The sequence below is a fragment of the Arvicanthis niloticus genome, chromosome 11, assembly GCF_011762505.2.
Source record: "Arvicanthis niloticus isolate mArvNil1 chromosome 11, mArvNil1.pat.X, whole genome shotgun sequence".
In the NCBI taxonomy this organism is placed as follows: Eukaryota; Metazoa; Chordata; class Mammalia; order Rodentia; family Muridae; genus Arvicanthis; species Arvicanthis niloticus.
The window spans coordinates 58,908,974-58,925,671 of NC_047668.1; the positions used below are offsets into that span (position 1 = coordinate 58,908,974).

Sequence of the window (16,698 nt, forward strand, 5' to 3'; positions counted from 1 at the left end):
CATACTCACTTAGAAGCTCCAAATGTCAAATTTACCATTTACTTCTAGCCCTTGGGAAATGCGAGGAAATTGGCCTTCACACTGAAAAGTATAAAAGATAAAAAGGTGTCCCCAGAAACCATTAACTGCTGGCTGATTGTATAGTTTGCAGTTTCTATTTCTTACTTCTAATGCTCAAAGCCCATGGAACCATGCTGCCCATGGCTAGGGCAGGTCTTCCCACCTCAATGAGTCCAGTCTAGAAGCTCCCTCACAGGCATGCCTGCAAGATGATCTCTTAGCAGATTGTCAGTAGTGTCAAGTTCATATCATGAGAGAGTCCTCAAACACCTTCAGGCCATGAATTTCAGTGAGTCTGGGTTGATGGTCCCATCATTAAAGGTAAATGGAATACTTTAATTGAACTCTTAGACTTCAGAACCACTTCAAAGGCAGATTGTGGTGGGGCATGCCTGTAAATGCTCCACTCTGGAGGCTGGCATAAAAGGATTATGATGAGTTCAAAGCCAGCTTAGCATATCTAGTAAGTTCCCAGCTAGCCTGGGCTACTGGATGAAAGCACATCTCGAAAATCTCTCCTGTTCAATTTAGAATTTGCAAGCGATGAAAGGTCTGAAGAATGATGTGTAGATCAGAGAGGTAAAATAGAGCCAAGAAACAGGAGATACAGTAATGAAAGCTCCAGGAGGGAAGGGGGGTGAGGAGCCATGCTTGCAAGACCTTACCCAGTCTAGAAAGAGCAGAGTTAATCTCTCTTAAAGGTTGTACTTCCCAACCCTGCTTCCCTGGCAAATGTGTTTCTATGAGTTTTGGGTAAGTCCCAACTCACAGGAAGTACAAGAGGAAGCAGAATGTGTCAAATCAGATGAAGGGGTATTATAATTTTTCCTAATTAAAATTGTATGCATGTATACAATAAAATATAATCATACTCTCCTCCCCTTCCAGCTTTTCCTACACCCCCCACAAATGTCCACCTTCCAATTTCATGTTTTATTTGGTTATTTGATATTCCACTAAGTCCAACTAGAGCTGCCCATATATCCATGGCTACCTAGCATGGGTATTTGGTCAACAAAATGTTGGCTGAGAAATCTAGAGCAATGACCCTTTTCTGCAATACATAAATGGAACAAATAGAAGGGGGGGGGGAAGAGAATCTGTAGACTAGAGGAGAGTCAAGAAACATGGTGTTCAATCTCATCATGTGATCTTGAGTCCAGCTAAATAATAATTCATGTCACTGCACGAGTATTGGAATTTAAACACTGTGTATTTGAGGCATTAAGGAACTGTTCAAATTTTGTTGTTAAATTTTAGGTGTAATAATGATATTATGATTAATACATTTTACTTTTCCTTTTTTTTTCCTTTGCAGAGTGGAGGCAGGATCTCAAACTATATGTACTAAAATATTTGTCATGAAATTATCTGTGGTTTGCTTCAAAATAATGTAGTAAGTGTTGAAACAGAGTGACAGGTCAGTGAGGAGTCATCAGACCAACTTTTCTTCCCTAATATTGAGAATAGGTCATAGGGCCTTGCACATGCTAGGCGCATTACCAATTCTGTGTACCTCTGATTTGCCTGAAATTATCTTTAATAAAAATCAAGGAAAATGGACCAGAGCTCAGTGGTAGAGTGCTTTGCCTAGTGTGAGCAATGACCTGAATTTGATCCCCCACTAACACACACACACACACACACACACACACACACACACACACTCATATACTGCTATAGCTTTAAAATTCTCTGTATTTAGAACTACATATTGGGGCCAGCTAGATGGTTCAATGGACATTGATGTTAACCCTCACCACCTGAGTGCTATCCCTGGGCTCTACACTAACCCACTGTAAACACACTGCAATTCTGTCTCCCTTCGTCTCCTCTCTCTCTCTCTCTCTCTCTCTCTCTCTCTCTCTCTCTCTCTCTCTCTCTCTCTCTCCTTTCCTCCCCCCTCTCTTTCCCTCCCTCCTTCCCTCCCATACTCTTTCTCTGCCTTCCACTCCATTCTCTGTATCTTTCTCTCATAGTCAACCACAAATAAAATGTATTAAAGACTCTGTATATTGAAAGCCAAGTGTTACTGAGTGAAAATAAGAAAATGCAAATAGAGCTAGAGAGTTGGCTTTGTGGTTATGAGCACATTTTGCTCTTGCAGAAGTCTTGAGTTCAGTCCCCAGCACCCATGTCGGGCATCTCCCAATCACCTGTGACTTCAGTTCCAAGGGTTTGACAACCTCTTCTGGATTCTGAGTGTGTGTGTGTGTGTGTGTGTGTGTGTGTGTGTGTGTGTAAGGGTGTATGTGTGTACATAGCATTTATAGTTCAGATGAAAAATAATTGCTATGCTAAGAAATGAGTCTTCAATTCATGGATATCTTTGTTTTAATTATTTTGATTTCCCTCAGGATATAGTAATTTTACTTATTTGTGTCTGAGTGTCTGTGTGTGTCTCTGTGTGTGGTGTGTCAAGTTTGTATTTGTGTCTAAGTAGCTCACTCATCTTACCCTTCCACCCAACTAGAGAGACTAAATAGCTATCTAGAATTGGGGAGAGACTTCAATTCCTACCCCATATCATCCACAGAAAGTAATTTGATATGAATCTTAGATATAAATATAAAAGAAAAGGATTTCTACATGCTATGTAATATCTAAACCTAACAGAGAACTCCTGCTTGTAATATTCAATGAGGTCTTTCAAATATAACATAAAGTAGTAACCACCCAACCATTAAGAAGATACTAAGAGGATCAAGTGATGTAACTCAGCAGGTAAAGACACTGGCTGGGCAAGCCTGCTGACATGAGTTCAGAACCCACATAGAGATAAGAGAAGAGAAGCACCTCCACAAAATCGTCCTCTGACCTCTACATGTGAACAATGCCAAATGCATCCAGATGTTCACACACGCATGCACATACACACACACACATGCACACACATATACACACATGTACACACATACACATGCACACACATGCACACATAAAAAAGTGCACAGATGACTTGAATAGGCAGTTTACATGAGCATTTCCAAGTGAGTAGTCAATGTGAGAAGTTGTTCAGTGTTTCTAGTCATGGGGGAATGCACATGAACCACAACACGGTATTATATACTCAATGGAATGACTAAAATAAAAAAGGTGGGCGTGTCAAGTCTGGGCAAGATGGCAGGACTTTAGGGGAGGCAGACACTCATGGTCTACTCACAGGAGAGGAAACTCAGAAAAGAGGCATGACCAACTAATGTTAACTGTGTGTACCATGTCTGCAAACAATTCCTCTTTATCGGAAGTAAAAATTCCCACCCACAAAGTTGTCACTTGCAATTAACGTCCCAAGACCTTCTTTTTCTTGTCATATGAGTATAAATCTTTCTTTTCAAAATGAACTCACTTAGTCTTTTGCCTCCCATGTGATGAACAAGATCCATGCCTCTCCTAACTCATATCACATTCTTTCTGCAAAGGTTCTGTGTTTGTCAGTCTGAATGTCTCACTTCAGCTCAAGCTCCTGGGAGCACTTCTTCAATATCTCAAACATTCTTCATCAGTGTCTTGATAACAGGATCCTAAAGCTGCTCCTAGCACCACCTCAACCTCCTCCTGCCCTCCCCTCCTTCTCCTCTTCCTTTTCCTTTCCTGTTTTTTCTTCTCTTCCTCTTCTCTTCTTGGCTTTTTGAGACAGTAATCCTTGCTATCTGGAACTCACTATATAGACCAGGATTACTTTGAACTCAGAGAGATCCTCCTGCCTCGGACTCCCAAGTGCTGACATCAAAGGTGGGCACCATTATGCCCAGCCTAAAGCTTCTTGATGTGAATTAAGAGAAAAACATTTATGGGTATTGTCTCAGCTCCATCTACCCTCTGCTTGTTCCCTCAGATGGCCCAGAGGCTAAGCATTTATACAAACCTATAGGGGTTCAGCACAGAGAGAAGTGGGTTTTGAGAAAGAGCGGCTATCACATACCTCTGTCTTGGCTGCCATCTGTGTCTGGCTCCAATACCTAGAAAACAACACCCACATGCCATAAACCAAGAAACTAAATACAGTAAGGCTGAGATGGTCCAGCAGTGGGATAGCCAGCCCCCACATTGGCTCCATTACTCAAGCCTCTCAACTAAAGAGTCTGTCTCCAAAATTTCTCCATATGACATCACAATAGGTACTTCAAGGTAAGGCCAGTCATTGTGCACTCAGCTCAAGTCCTAAGAGCAGCCAGTGCTCTAACCATTGAGCCATCTCCTCAGCCCCACTCTTCACATTGTATATAACTTCAGTCAAGACCATGAGATTAAAATGGGAGGTGGAGAATGCAGAATCGAAGGGAATCCTTGGCTACACTGCAAATTCAAAGCCAGCTTGAGCTGTGTAAACCAATGAAAACATAGTACATTTACTCTTAACTCCAGCCTTCACTAGCATCTCGTATTTTCCCACTGGTGTTCAGGATCCAATCTAGAGCACCACGTTGCTGGAGACTCAACCGAGAGTCCTCTGAGTCGTAAGCAAGTGTTCTCTCACTACACTAAAAAAAAAAAAGAAGAAGAAGAAAAATCCCTACATTTGAGTCTCTGTGATGTTCTCTTTATGTTTAGACTAGGGTTCTATGTTTGGGGCGGGGTAGGAATGCAGAATACACAGCAGTGGCCTGCTCATCTTATTCCAGCACATTAAGAGGGACATGCTATCAATTTGTAACACTAGTGTCAAGCCCTTTGTAGAGCGTGCATGCTGCATCTCTCTATCTGACATTACTATTTTCCTGTGTTCATACTTTGCTTCCAGAAGTGTCCTATAAATCTAACTCCTATTGGAGGTGTGGGCCTAGCATGATTAAGCCCCATCTCCTGGAGAACTCATATAACACATACTACTTGAAATTCTTGAGTAAGAAAGATTTGCCACCCCTGTCACCACTTTCTATTTGTTTATTGATATTTATTAGTGTGGATGCACGTATACTTCTTTTGTACTTTGTGTTACGGCTCAATGCTATCCTTCATTTTCATGCTTGGTTTTTCCAACTTTATCTGTGTGAGGCTCTTCTTGCCTGCTTGCTACAAGTGTGGAATAGGTAGATATGATCAGAATACATTGTATACATGTATGGGAATCTCAAAGAAAAATAAAGTACTCTATTAAAGACCTTTAAGACTCTGTTAAAGGGACAGGTCAATTCTGCGCCATTATGGGGCTGGGAGCTCAAAGAACACAGACCCTGAGACACTGAAGAGAGTTACAGATAGGGTGAAAGACAACACCACTCCAACAGCTTCTCTCTTTATTAGTGTTTGAGAAATGAACCTGAATGACATCTAATAAGCAAAACACACACAAAAAAAAACACCTAACTTGCACATGTAGCATACATAAGCATATACATTATATGGATTTAATAATCCCCATCTAAACAGGAAAAGAACAACTTTTTTTATACCTCAAAAATAACTTCCATGTTAGCATTGCTGTCTCTAACATACTGTATGTTAGAGTATTATTAACAGGAAGAACTACAGACTCACAGGCTCACTACAGTCATGGATTTTATATTATGGTATAAATAGCTTTTAAGAAATCATCTATATAATAAAATAAGTTCACTTTTGAATTGCAGCAGTCATTTTCTTCAATCAATAAAAATATTCCTTGATTATAAAGCAGCTTGAGTTTGCAAATATATTTCAGGAAAATAACTCTATTTGAAATACCACACTTTTTTAAAAGGCAACAGAGTGACCAGATTTAGATTTAAGATAGTATATTGTAAAATAGTTCAGCATAGTATAGGTCTGAGCAAAAAGCAAGTTCCATTCGGAAGGATACTTTTAATTTCATAAAGCAAATTGTTCCAATATTTGTGTGGTAGTTTCAAGTCTAAATATTTACAATAGTGGATGAATTTTTACACAGAACAGGCCAGAAAACTTCAATCCATAACCACAAGACAAATTTGTAACATTATTACATCACTATCATGAAGCTCAGTTTAACATGGGCCCAAGACAACGGACGATCAGCACAGCTGTGCAGCTGTGTAGTGGTCACAACTCAGCAGCTACAGCCAACCTCCGACCCCACCCCAAGCCCAGACACAATGATATTCACACAGATAACACACCATGCCTCACACATTTTAATTTACTCTACACTGAAATACTTCTTTAAAGTGTTTTATATCTCAGGAGGAAAAGAAGGCAAAGTCTCAAAAAGTAAAAAGTGCATCATGTTTCAAAAGTGCTGTGCATGTCGAGAACGTACAATGTTAAATAAGTGTGCAAAAAAGGTTCTGCCTTGAGTTCACAAGCTTAATTGCAAGTCTCTTGTAGTGTGTACAGCTGGGGCGGTTGGGCCTCGGAAGAGAAACCTGAGAGCACACTGTGTGCCAAGGCATGCACTGAGTCAGAAGACCCATGTTCACGCTCAGCTCTGTTAACCAGCCAGTTAGTATTCTGGTGAAGGGAATCCTATCTCTGTGGTTGACAATGGGTACAAGGTGGAGCCAGACATCACCCAGGGGCCCCCTCCTCCCAGGTTCTAACTGCTCACAGGAGCCTATCCCCGAAGGGCAAGTGAGCCTACTAAATACGTAAGATACACCAGTTGTCTAGTGACTGCTCTCTAGGGACTTTTTAGTAACAAACCACAGAGGATGGAAAGGAACATTCCAGAACACCTGGATAGGAAACATGATGTTCTTGTGAACATCATGAAGCTGGAGGTGAAAACTGTCACTCTATGAAGAACATAACACCTTGTGCAAAAATGAAGCCAAGTGGCAAAGTAACCACAACATATTGCTAAGAGCAATTTTTTTGAGTCCCAAAATTTTCTAGGGACCTAAAGTGTTTAAAAAGTGCTTATTCAGAAATTATTTTCAAAAGAACCATGACCCTCAAAGTTCATACTTGTGTTCCTTTGGAGATTTTTATGAAGATTGCTCTATTTTCAGCTTTCCCATAATGGCTAATAAAGTAAACCCTTTGAGATAGACCCTATTTTTCATCTAACACATATACACATTCAGAGAAGCTCAACACTTTAGGCAGTTAACAACTCTCATCAATGAGCTTTGACCCACTAATCCCTCGGTAGGTCACTCGGCTTGGTCTAACCAGCACTCCGTAGTTTGGCTTACAGGTGAAATAGCGCTTGTCACCCACGGCACCGTCGTTTTTCCCCTTGGCACTTCGGAGCTCCAGTCCAAGCCAGATGCCAGAGGCAAAGTCCGTGGGACCCACGTACCTAACCGTGGCCATTTCGTTAGAGCTCGTGAGCAGGACCTGAGACCCCTCGTGGAGCTTCACAGTCCCTTCCAGACCACCCGCCGTGGCAGAACTGCTCCAGCTGCGGCGCAGGGTGGTCTTGGTCCTGTCCAGAAGGGAAAGGAAGAATTGGACTTAGGTACTGGAGTCGCTGGATGCAGTTTCTACATCCATTCCTGCTGCCATTCATTCATTTAATTTACAAAAGAGAAAAGTTTATGATAACAACTTATTTTATTTTTGAGCAGTTAAGTATTAGTTGTTTTTATTATTAAGTTTTACTTTCCTATCCCTCAGAAGAATCTTAATTATAGGTGGAAGGCTTGTTCCAAATGCCCTTTCTTTTTATTGTTCTATTGTCACAAGATAATATCCTTTATTTTAATGTCACCATTTCTCCTTAATTAAATATAGAAGGCAATTTCTATTTACAGTTAAATGACATTTGGAATTTTTTCTTTATTTTTCAGAGTATAATTTTTAAATTGGAAATAGCCATATTATGAATATACTTCCAATTTCTAAAAGTTTTTCTCTTTTGAATCTTTTAACACCACCCAAAAAATACATAGTCTCTCTCTCACACACACATACACACAAAAGAGAGACAGAGACGCAGAGAAAGAGACAGAGACAGAGAGATTGATTGATTTCAGTAAACAATTATGAAAAATACACATAACTTTAGTATCAGTAAGTTAAAAGAAAAGGAACTGGTATTCTGAATATGATTTCACTTTAAAATATTTTTACATGAAAACAAATCTTAAATCCTACAACTTGCTGGGCGGTGGTGGCGCACGCCTTTAATCCCAGCACTTGGGAGGCAGAGGCAGGCGGATTTCTGAGTTCGAGGCCAGCCTGGTCTACAGAGTGAGTTCCAGGATAGCCAGGACTACACAGAGAAACCCTGTCTCGAAAAACAAACAAACAAAAAAAAAAACAAAAAAAAAAAATAAAAAAATAAAAATAAAAAAAAATCCTACAACTTTAGAAAATAAATTTTAGATAAAGATATAGGTCTTTCCATGGACTTGTTACCTTCCCTTCTGCAGCAGGAGAGAGTCTGGGCTCGGCTGCATAGCATCCCTGCCTTCTATGTATAGCAGCTCCTACAGAGTAGGCACCTCTTAGCACCTGCCACCTACCTGACTGGAACAAAACAAGCCTGAGACTGCACTGCCCCCAGAACTCCCTCCCAATCCATATTGCCCCCAGGGCCCCTCCACTACCCATACTGCCCCCAGGGCCCCTCCACTACACATACTGCCCCCAGGGCCCCTCCACTACACATACTGCCCCCAGGGCCCCTCCACTACACATACTGCCCCCAGGGCCCCTCCACTACACATACTGCCCCCAGGGGCCCTCCACTACACATACTGCCCCCAGGGCCCCTCCACTACACATACTGCCCCCAGGGCCCCTCCACTACACATACTGCCCCCAGGGCCCCTCCACTACACATACTGCCCCCAGGGCCCCTCCCTACCAGCACCAGCACCTCTCTCTGTCCACAGGAGGCAACTGACCCTGATAGTTGTAACAGACACTGTTGCCCTCTTTTTTAGAAAGTCCAGATGGTTATTCAGGGCCTGCCAAGGGAACCAGGAGTCTTCCACTTCAAGCTCCTGGTCCCTTCTTCCTTTCCTTCTCCTCCTCCCTCTCTCCTCTCCCCCCCCCCCCCCATCTTCTCTCCCTGTGGCACTGCTACCCAAACTGCCAAAGGTCTTCCTACTGTAAAGAGAAGCAAGGCCTACTTCTTTCACCTTTTATCTTCCTTTCTACATTTTTAAAGATTAATTCATTGTGTGTCATATGTCTGTCTGTACATGTGCCTGCTGAAGAAGGCATGGGTGCCTTCCATGTACTCTTCTGAAACCATTCTCACCTTGAACTCACGGCTGGAAGCCATCAAGTCCCAGTCATCCTCCTGTCTCTACTCATCTGGGGTTATAGAGTTTCCTGGTACACCTGACTTGTGTGGGTGTAGGATCTGAACTCTCGTCTTCACGACTGTGAAGCAAAGCTGAGAAGGCTCTAAGCCTGTGAGCCACCTCTCCAGCTCCTGTTTCCTACAGTTTTAAATATGCTATCACACACAATATCTTGTTTGTTTCAATTAGGCACCCAGTAAAAATGAAGATGATTTTAAAATGTAAACCTAGGACACCAGAGCTCAGAGACTTTTCTATGCTACACCTTCCAAAAAAAAAATGAAGAAATTGTAATCTGGAAATACTTTTAAAGCCCAACATGGCAGTGCACATGTGTAATTCTAATGCTCAGGAGGCTGAAGCAAATTGATCATGAGTTTAAGCCCAGCCTCAGCTACATAATGAGATCTAGGCCAGCCAGCATGGGCCATATGACAAAACCCTGCCTTAAAACAGAAAATAAGAAGTCAGGAAAGGTGGATTGTGTCTATAAAACAAGCAGCCAGAGAGCTGGAGTCAGGGGATCAGGAGCTCAAGGTCAGCCTGGACAATATGAAGAACTACTTCAAAAAGAAAGAGAGGCAACAGGAAAAAAGGAAGTGACTAGAATCAAAACATTTACAATTATTTATCCCATAAATGCAAAATGCAATGCACAGAAACAAATTTTTACTGAACACACAAAAGCAACATATGAGTTCTACTCCCACACAAAACATCCATTCCCTCACTCTCCAAATTCCCACCAAATGGATGCTTTTTGTAGCCAGACAAAGCTGGCGACATTTTTCAGAAAAATAATGGCAATAGGCTGTATTTTCTGAACACTCACCATGTGCCTGATGCCTCATACAATCTCAGCCTCACACAAGCCAGGATTTCACCATCTCTATTTTCTACATTTGCTCTGAAGGTATCATTTATTTCCATATGAATAATTAAAAATAAGAAGCACCACGTTGATCAGTCATCAACAACTCTTCCTACACAGATTCCTCCAGGCAAACACCAGCAAAAATACCAGGCAAACACCAGCAAACACCAGCAAACACCAGCAAGCTCTGCAGAACCGCCCAACCTGCACACAGCTGAGGCCCGCCAGACTTCCACCTACAGCCAGTGCCCAAGTCTAACGTTCCCACAAACAGTAAGCAGAAAACACCGCGCCCACCTTCATGTTCCATAGGCAAGACTCGTTCTAAAGAATGACTACATTTTCAGCAGAAGCGTATTTCCAGCCAAGACTTGAAGCATTATTCTGAGCAGGAGGGGAAAGTGGGCGTCTTGTCTTCTCATCTGAGTGGGAACGCTTTGTATTTTTCTCCACTTAATAGAATGGTGGCTTTTGGGTCGGCATATCTAGTCTTTATTGCTTATGTTCCCTCCATGCCCCGTCTCTCCAGTTTTTATCACAAATTGTCACTAGATGTTTAACTGAAAGGACCAAGCATAACTATCTCCAGATGACATGATTCTGTGCATGAAGGATCCAAAGACTCTACCAGGAAACTCCCAGAGCTGACCAACACATAAAGCAAAGTAGTGGGTTACACATTAGAATATCAAAACCAACATTCTTCTTATTAAAGACAGCCTGGGAAGGAAATCATGGGAACAATCACATTCACAACAGTCAACAAACAAACCAACCCGGAATAAACCTGACCATGACAACCACATACACTGAAAACCTTATGACACTAAAGAAATAGATAGAAGATGGTGACGCCTCTCATGCCCATGGATTGGTAGGATTAATATCCTGAAAACAGCTATCCCACCAAAAGTAATATACAGATTCAATGCAATCCACATAGAAATTCCAATGCAATTCTAAGCAAGAATTGAAAACAAACAACAATCTTAAAATTCACTTGGAAATAAAAAAAGAAAAATAACCCTGATATCCAATACAACCGTGAACAATAAAAACTCTGCTGGAAGTATCACCATTCCTGACTTTAAATTATCCTAGAGAGCCACAGTGAAAACACACAGCGTTGGCGGAAAGCCAGACACACTGAGCAGGAGCAGCAGAACCAGGAACACAGAGACATCCAAGGCCCTGGACCTACATCCACCTGGGTTTTTACAAGGATGCCAAAGTACACACTGGAGAAAAGACAGTATCTTCAACAAACAGTGCTGAAGAACTGGATGTTCACATAAAGACTGAAAGTTGATCCTTCCTGCATCCCCTGTACACAGATCAATTCCAAAATGGATCAACGATCTTATCACTGAACCAAAACACTCAAGAGTGCTAGAAGAGATTTGTACAGAGTGAGCTTCAGGACAGGAGCTGAGGTGAGGACTTCCTGTCGGGAACCAACGATCAACAAGCGGAACTGCAAGAAATGAAAGTTTCTGGATCACAAAGTAAACTGATAATCCAGTGAAGAGGCAGTTCACAAGATGGCAAAGCGAGACAGATGGAGAGATAGAGAGAGATAAATATATAAAGAGAGGCATATAGAGATAGATAGACAGACAGACAGATAGATAGATAGACAGATGGCTGACATAGGGATGGATATATAATTATATATATATGAATATATATATAAACATAAAATTGGTATGTCTAGAATATATATATAAAAAAAAACAAACTAAACATCCAGAAAACAGACATCCCTTTTAAAACATGGGCAATGGAACTGAACAAAGATTTCTCAGAAAATGAAATGGCTAAGAAATATTTTTTAACATATTCACCATCCATTCTTTGCCATCAGGAAAATGTAAATTAAAGGTACTATGAAGGGGCTAGAGAAAAGTCTCAGCAGTTAGGAGTACTGGCAGCTCTCCCAGAGGATCTGGATTCAATTCCTAGCACCCACATGGTGGCTCACAATAGTCTGTTAACTCCAGTTCTGAGGGATCTGATACCCTTTTCTGCCTGCATTGGCACCAAGTATGCAATCTATGTCTGTACGTAGACACAAATGTAGGTAGAACATTCACAGAACAAAATCTTAAAGTAACTACTGTGAGTTTCACCATTTTTAATATTTTTAGTTGTAATGTTTACTGTATTTTCCATGTATGGATGTTTAGCTGGGATGTTTGGCTATGTGTCACAGTGTACAGTGCCTGCAGAGACCAGAAGCAGGCAGCAGAGCTCCAGGCCTGAACTTACACAGATTCAAGTTGCTGTGTGGTTGCTGGGAATTCAGCCCTAGTCCTCTGGAGAGCCAGAGCTCTTAACCACTGAGTCACCTCTCCAGCCCCAATTTCGTGTTTCTTGATGGATAAGATATGGGAAATGAGCCCTTATGTAGTGTTGTTCAGAGTACAAACTGGTGCAGCCACTCTGGAAATCAGTATGGCAGGTCCTCAAAAAACTACGACTACCACTATCATGTGACCCAGATACAACTCCTGGGTATGTACCTACTACAAAGGCATCTGTGTGTCTTGTTGCTAAATTCACAGTAGTGAGGATGTGAACAGCCAAGATAGCAATCAACTAATGAACAGATAAGAACCTGGTGCCCCCACACAATGGAATTTTATTCACCTGTGAAGAAAAATTCAACTGTGAAATTTGCAGGTAAATCAATGGAACTGGAAAACATTACACTAAGGTAATAAAGACCCATAAAGACAAATATAACCTATTCTCATGTATATATATAGATCCTAGCATTGGAACTTTAGATTTGTTTAACTTGGAGTGCCTATGAGACTAGAAAACTCTAAAGGGATCATTGGTGGGGGTGGGGAAAAATTTTCAGGGAGGCAGAGATAATATAGATGATAAGGTAATCGGTGATGGGACCAATCAGTCAATAGTGACATGAATGTTATGGGGGTGACCAACTGCCTTCTGCTTGGATTAAAGGCCCATTCCACAGGAGGAAATACATTCCTGGTTCTGTAAATCTGGCCAAAAGACCCAAGTTTGGGAAGCCTACAGGCCACAGAGGGACACTACTATGATTCTGCTAAAGGGACATAGTATTAAAACGCCCTCTAAGTTCACATTCCTGTATCCATTGATCAGTGCAGCTCTCAGACTATATCAAAAGTCTCTTTGTGTGGTAGATAGAGTTAGCACAGATGCAAAAGTATCTGTGGAGTATTCAGCCACAGATGCAACACCTGTATCCCAGCCCATTACTCAACATTCAGGGACCACTGTAGAAAGGGGGCCAGAAAAAAGTCTAGGAAGCAGAGGTTAGAAAGGGCCAGATAGGGCTGGTGAGATGGCTCAGTGGTTAAGAGCACTGACTGCTCTTCCAGAGGTCATGAGTTCAAATCCCAGCAACCACATGGTGGCTCACAACCATCCATAATGAGATCTGATGCCCTCATATGGGTGTCTGAAGACAGCTACAGTGTACTTACACAAAATAAATAAATAAATAAATTCTAAAAAAAAAAAAGAAAGGGCCAGATAAAACAGTCTCTACTGGCTGTGAGGTGCACTCTCGAACTCACAAAGCTGTGGCTCCTGCACTAGGCCTACACAAGGTCGAGCCTTCCAACATCCCCAGCACAGAGGGGGAGGGAGTCACCAGCCACCATCCCCAACCTCGGCTGAGCCACTATTGGCAGTTAATGGCTTCTGTTTCTTTACTGGTAGCCCCTGGTAGGTCCATCACAATCCAGAGAATGGCCCTGCACTTATTATGAGTTTATGTGAATATAAAATAGGTTCAGTGAATTTAAGAAATGAAGACATGAATTTGGAAGGGAATATGGGATGGATGTAGAAGGAATACGGGTGACTATGATCAACATATACTGTGTGCATGTGACATTCTCAAGTAACTCATAAAAATAGATTTATCCATGAAGTTCAATTTCTTGCTATTTCTATAGGAAGCAGGTAAACGTTACCAGCTGTTCCTCATGTCTGCAGCCCTCCATGTGCACGTGGCCTGCCTGCTGCTATGTCCTTGCCAGGGAGCAGCACCCTTTGTCCTCCCTCAGTTCTCTGTGTCATCCTCCTGCTCACCGACCTCCAACTGTCCAGGCAATCTCTTCTTAGTACTAGCTCCCATTTGGCCTAAGAGCCCTTGAGTATCTCCAATGCACTGGAGCATAAAGTCACTGTCCTTAATCTCTTGGCTATCTGAGCAGGAAGAGCGATTTCAAACTCCAAATCCATGATGGATTTGAAAAGTGTACACTACTGGGGGAAGCGAAAGCATTTTAAAAAATAATAATTCTGAGTGCCTTACACAAACAGGCCTTATGTTTCTTTATTTCATTCACGCATGGCTGTACATATTAAATCAGATCTGATTAATTCAGTGAACACGAGTTCAAAATCAACCAGCCTTACCCAATGAAAACACAACATGAATTCCCTCAGCTTATATTAGCAGCCATACTAACCTCTTAGAAGAGAAGACACACACAGTAGGCTGCTTTTAGCCACTTGTGACATGTTTAATGGAGCTTTTAAAGGAGGGAAGAAGAACTCAACACACCGGTCACACCTCTCTCTTACGCGCTAACATTCTGCTGAGCGGGGCGTACGATACAACACTCCATTTTTCTTCCTTCACAGAATCCCGGTATACTCATCTTGAAAGGTAGTTTTCTAAGGCTTCTCAATACTCACTTGGCAAAAGCATTTCTCCTGTTAATCTCTTTTTGAGAAGAAGCAGAGGTTGTGCTGAAACTTCTCCTAAAACCTAAAAGTGAAAGTGAAGGACAGAAGAGGAAAATATGACACATTTTTCAGCGTTTACATTGAGTTACTTTTAATCAGTTCTACAGTGTTCCATGACATCAAGAAGTTTGTTTTGTTTTGTTTTGTTTCCTGGAGAAAACTGCTACGTAGCAGTTCTTCCAAGATAAAAATTCTCTATCTTGTAGGGAAGTGTCTTAAACTCAGGAAGTAAACAACTCAAATCCATCAGGAAGTCCCTAAAACTCACCAGATACAATATGTCCTTCCCTCCCTGAACACACACAGGCAGAAGAGACAGAAACCAGACCCCATCTGTGCTGCCCAAAAGGGACACCCTTCAGCTTGTTGAGCTGCCTGCAGGCTGTGCACTATACTCCAAGTGTCTAGCTTTCATGAGTTGTCTGTCACCCATGCTGGAGTGGGCTTTGGGTGATGCAGCTGTCTCTGATCACTTCTGCTCCTATAAATAACCTTTCATCCATATTCCTGCAAGTGGTCTCAATAAAACTCATTGGTTCACTAAGTTGGACCTTGATAATCCAACTTTGTTGTGGTGTCGGTTCCTACACAGGGTGAGTAAACATCTGTTTACATCTCCCTAGGAACAGCATCACACAATGAAATAGGCACATGCATACCCAGAACACAACTGTAGGTTAGATTCATAGACAATGTCTCATCTTTGCCTTCTTAATCAGGTTCTGCTCACACAGGGATAAGTGATGGGCACAATGTGACTCTCAGAGCTTTCTCCTGTAAGATTTCTTGAAAACCAAATAATACCAAATTACACACTGATAAAGTGGATTTGGTATATGATGAAATATTATAATCTTGATAATCATAGAAAAATAGTGCTTTTTTAAACTGTCATTAAAAATATTCCAAGATCAGAACACTGGACAGTAAACATCAGAGCTCCTCAGTGTGCCCTCCCCCATACACAAAAGCTCAAAGATTAAGAGACTCCACAAAAGGTAGACTTTAAAAGAAAAAATTAATTTCCAATTCTGGAACTCAGAAGTGCTGAGCAAATCCCTTGATTAACTCCAATTTAAAACAACTATAATTTTTATAGACTATACTGCTGAGCTGACTCAAAGTCATTCTCTCTCTCTCTCTCTCTCTCTCTCTCTCTCTCTCTCTCTCCCCACCGCACCCGTGTGTGTGTGTGTGTGTGTGTGTGTGTGTGTGTGTGTGTGTGTGTACACGCATGCCCACTCATGCTAGGGACATACCCCAGACCCCAATGTACAATTTAAAGAGGTCAAACCATAAAACAGAAAGAAGGTAGGAGAGGTTGTCAGGCACTCGGTGTGCAATTTTATTTTATACCACAGGGTTGTCACTTGATCCCTGTATACTGGACTCCTGATAAGGTACACAGGACTCGGGGAAGGAAAGAGCAAAGCCTGGTATATGGAGACCCTAACAAAGACTCTGGTGAAGGGGTTCATGCTCAGTGTTAACTTGGACAAGAAACTATATGAAACAATGGCTTTTTTTATCAGTGCAAAGCTGGAATTACTACACTCAGATTTTATAGCCATGAGTAAATTCATGCTATCTATGTCATAAAGAAAAAAAAACACCTATTGCAGAAAGTATAAGGTAAAGTAGTTCTGGGGTGGTAGAGCTTTCTGTGAAATAGCAGAAGTCAGTTTATCTGAAGGTATCAAAGAACTGCCATCTATAAAATTCTAATTAAACAAGCATTTCTCAGTAATAAATTAGAAAGTCACAAGGAAAGGAGACATCATAAATCAGGATCAACAGACACAGTAAAGCTTCAGACATTAAACTAGTTAGTGCGCAGTGATAGAAATACTT

General features: G+C 41.5%; 1 protein-coding gene across 5 annotated transcripts in view; it reads right to left on the minus strand.

Annotated features, from left to right (window-relative positions):
* Positions 1–5,283: 5,283 nt before the first annotated feature.
* The window catches only part of Clip4 (CAP-Gly domain containing linker protein family member 4), an 85,492-nt gene continuing 74,077 nt past the window's right edge, over positions 5,284–16,698 (minus strand). For all 5 annotated transcript variants that reach the window (XM_076942248.1, XM_076942249.1, XM_034514060.2 and 2 more), the window contains 2 exons: positions 14,797–14,869; positions 5,284–7,387 (listed from right to left, as the gene is read on the minus strand). In XM_076942248.1, the coding sequence (XP_076798363.1) occupies positions 7,066–7,387; positions 14,797–14,869 (395 nt within the window). In that variant the 3' untranslated portion in view covers positions 5,284–7,065. The remainder of the gene's footprint in view (positions 7,388–14,796; positions 14,870–16,698) is intronic.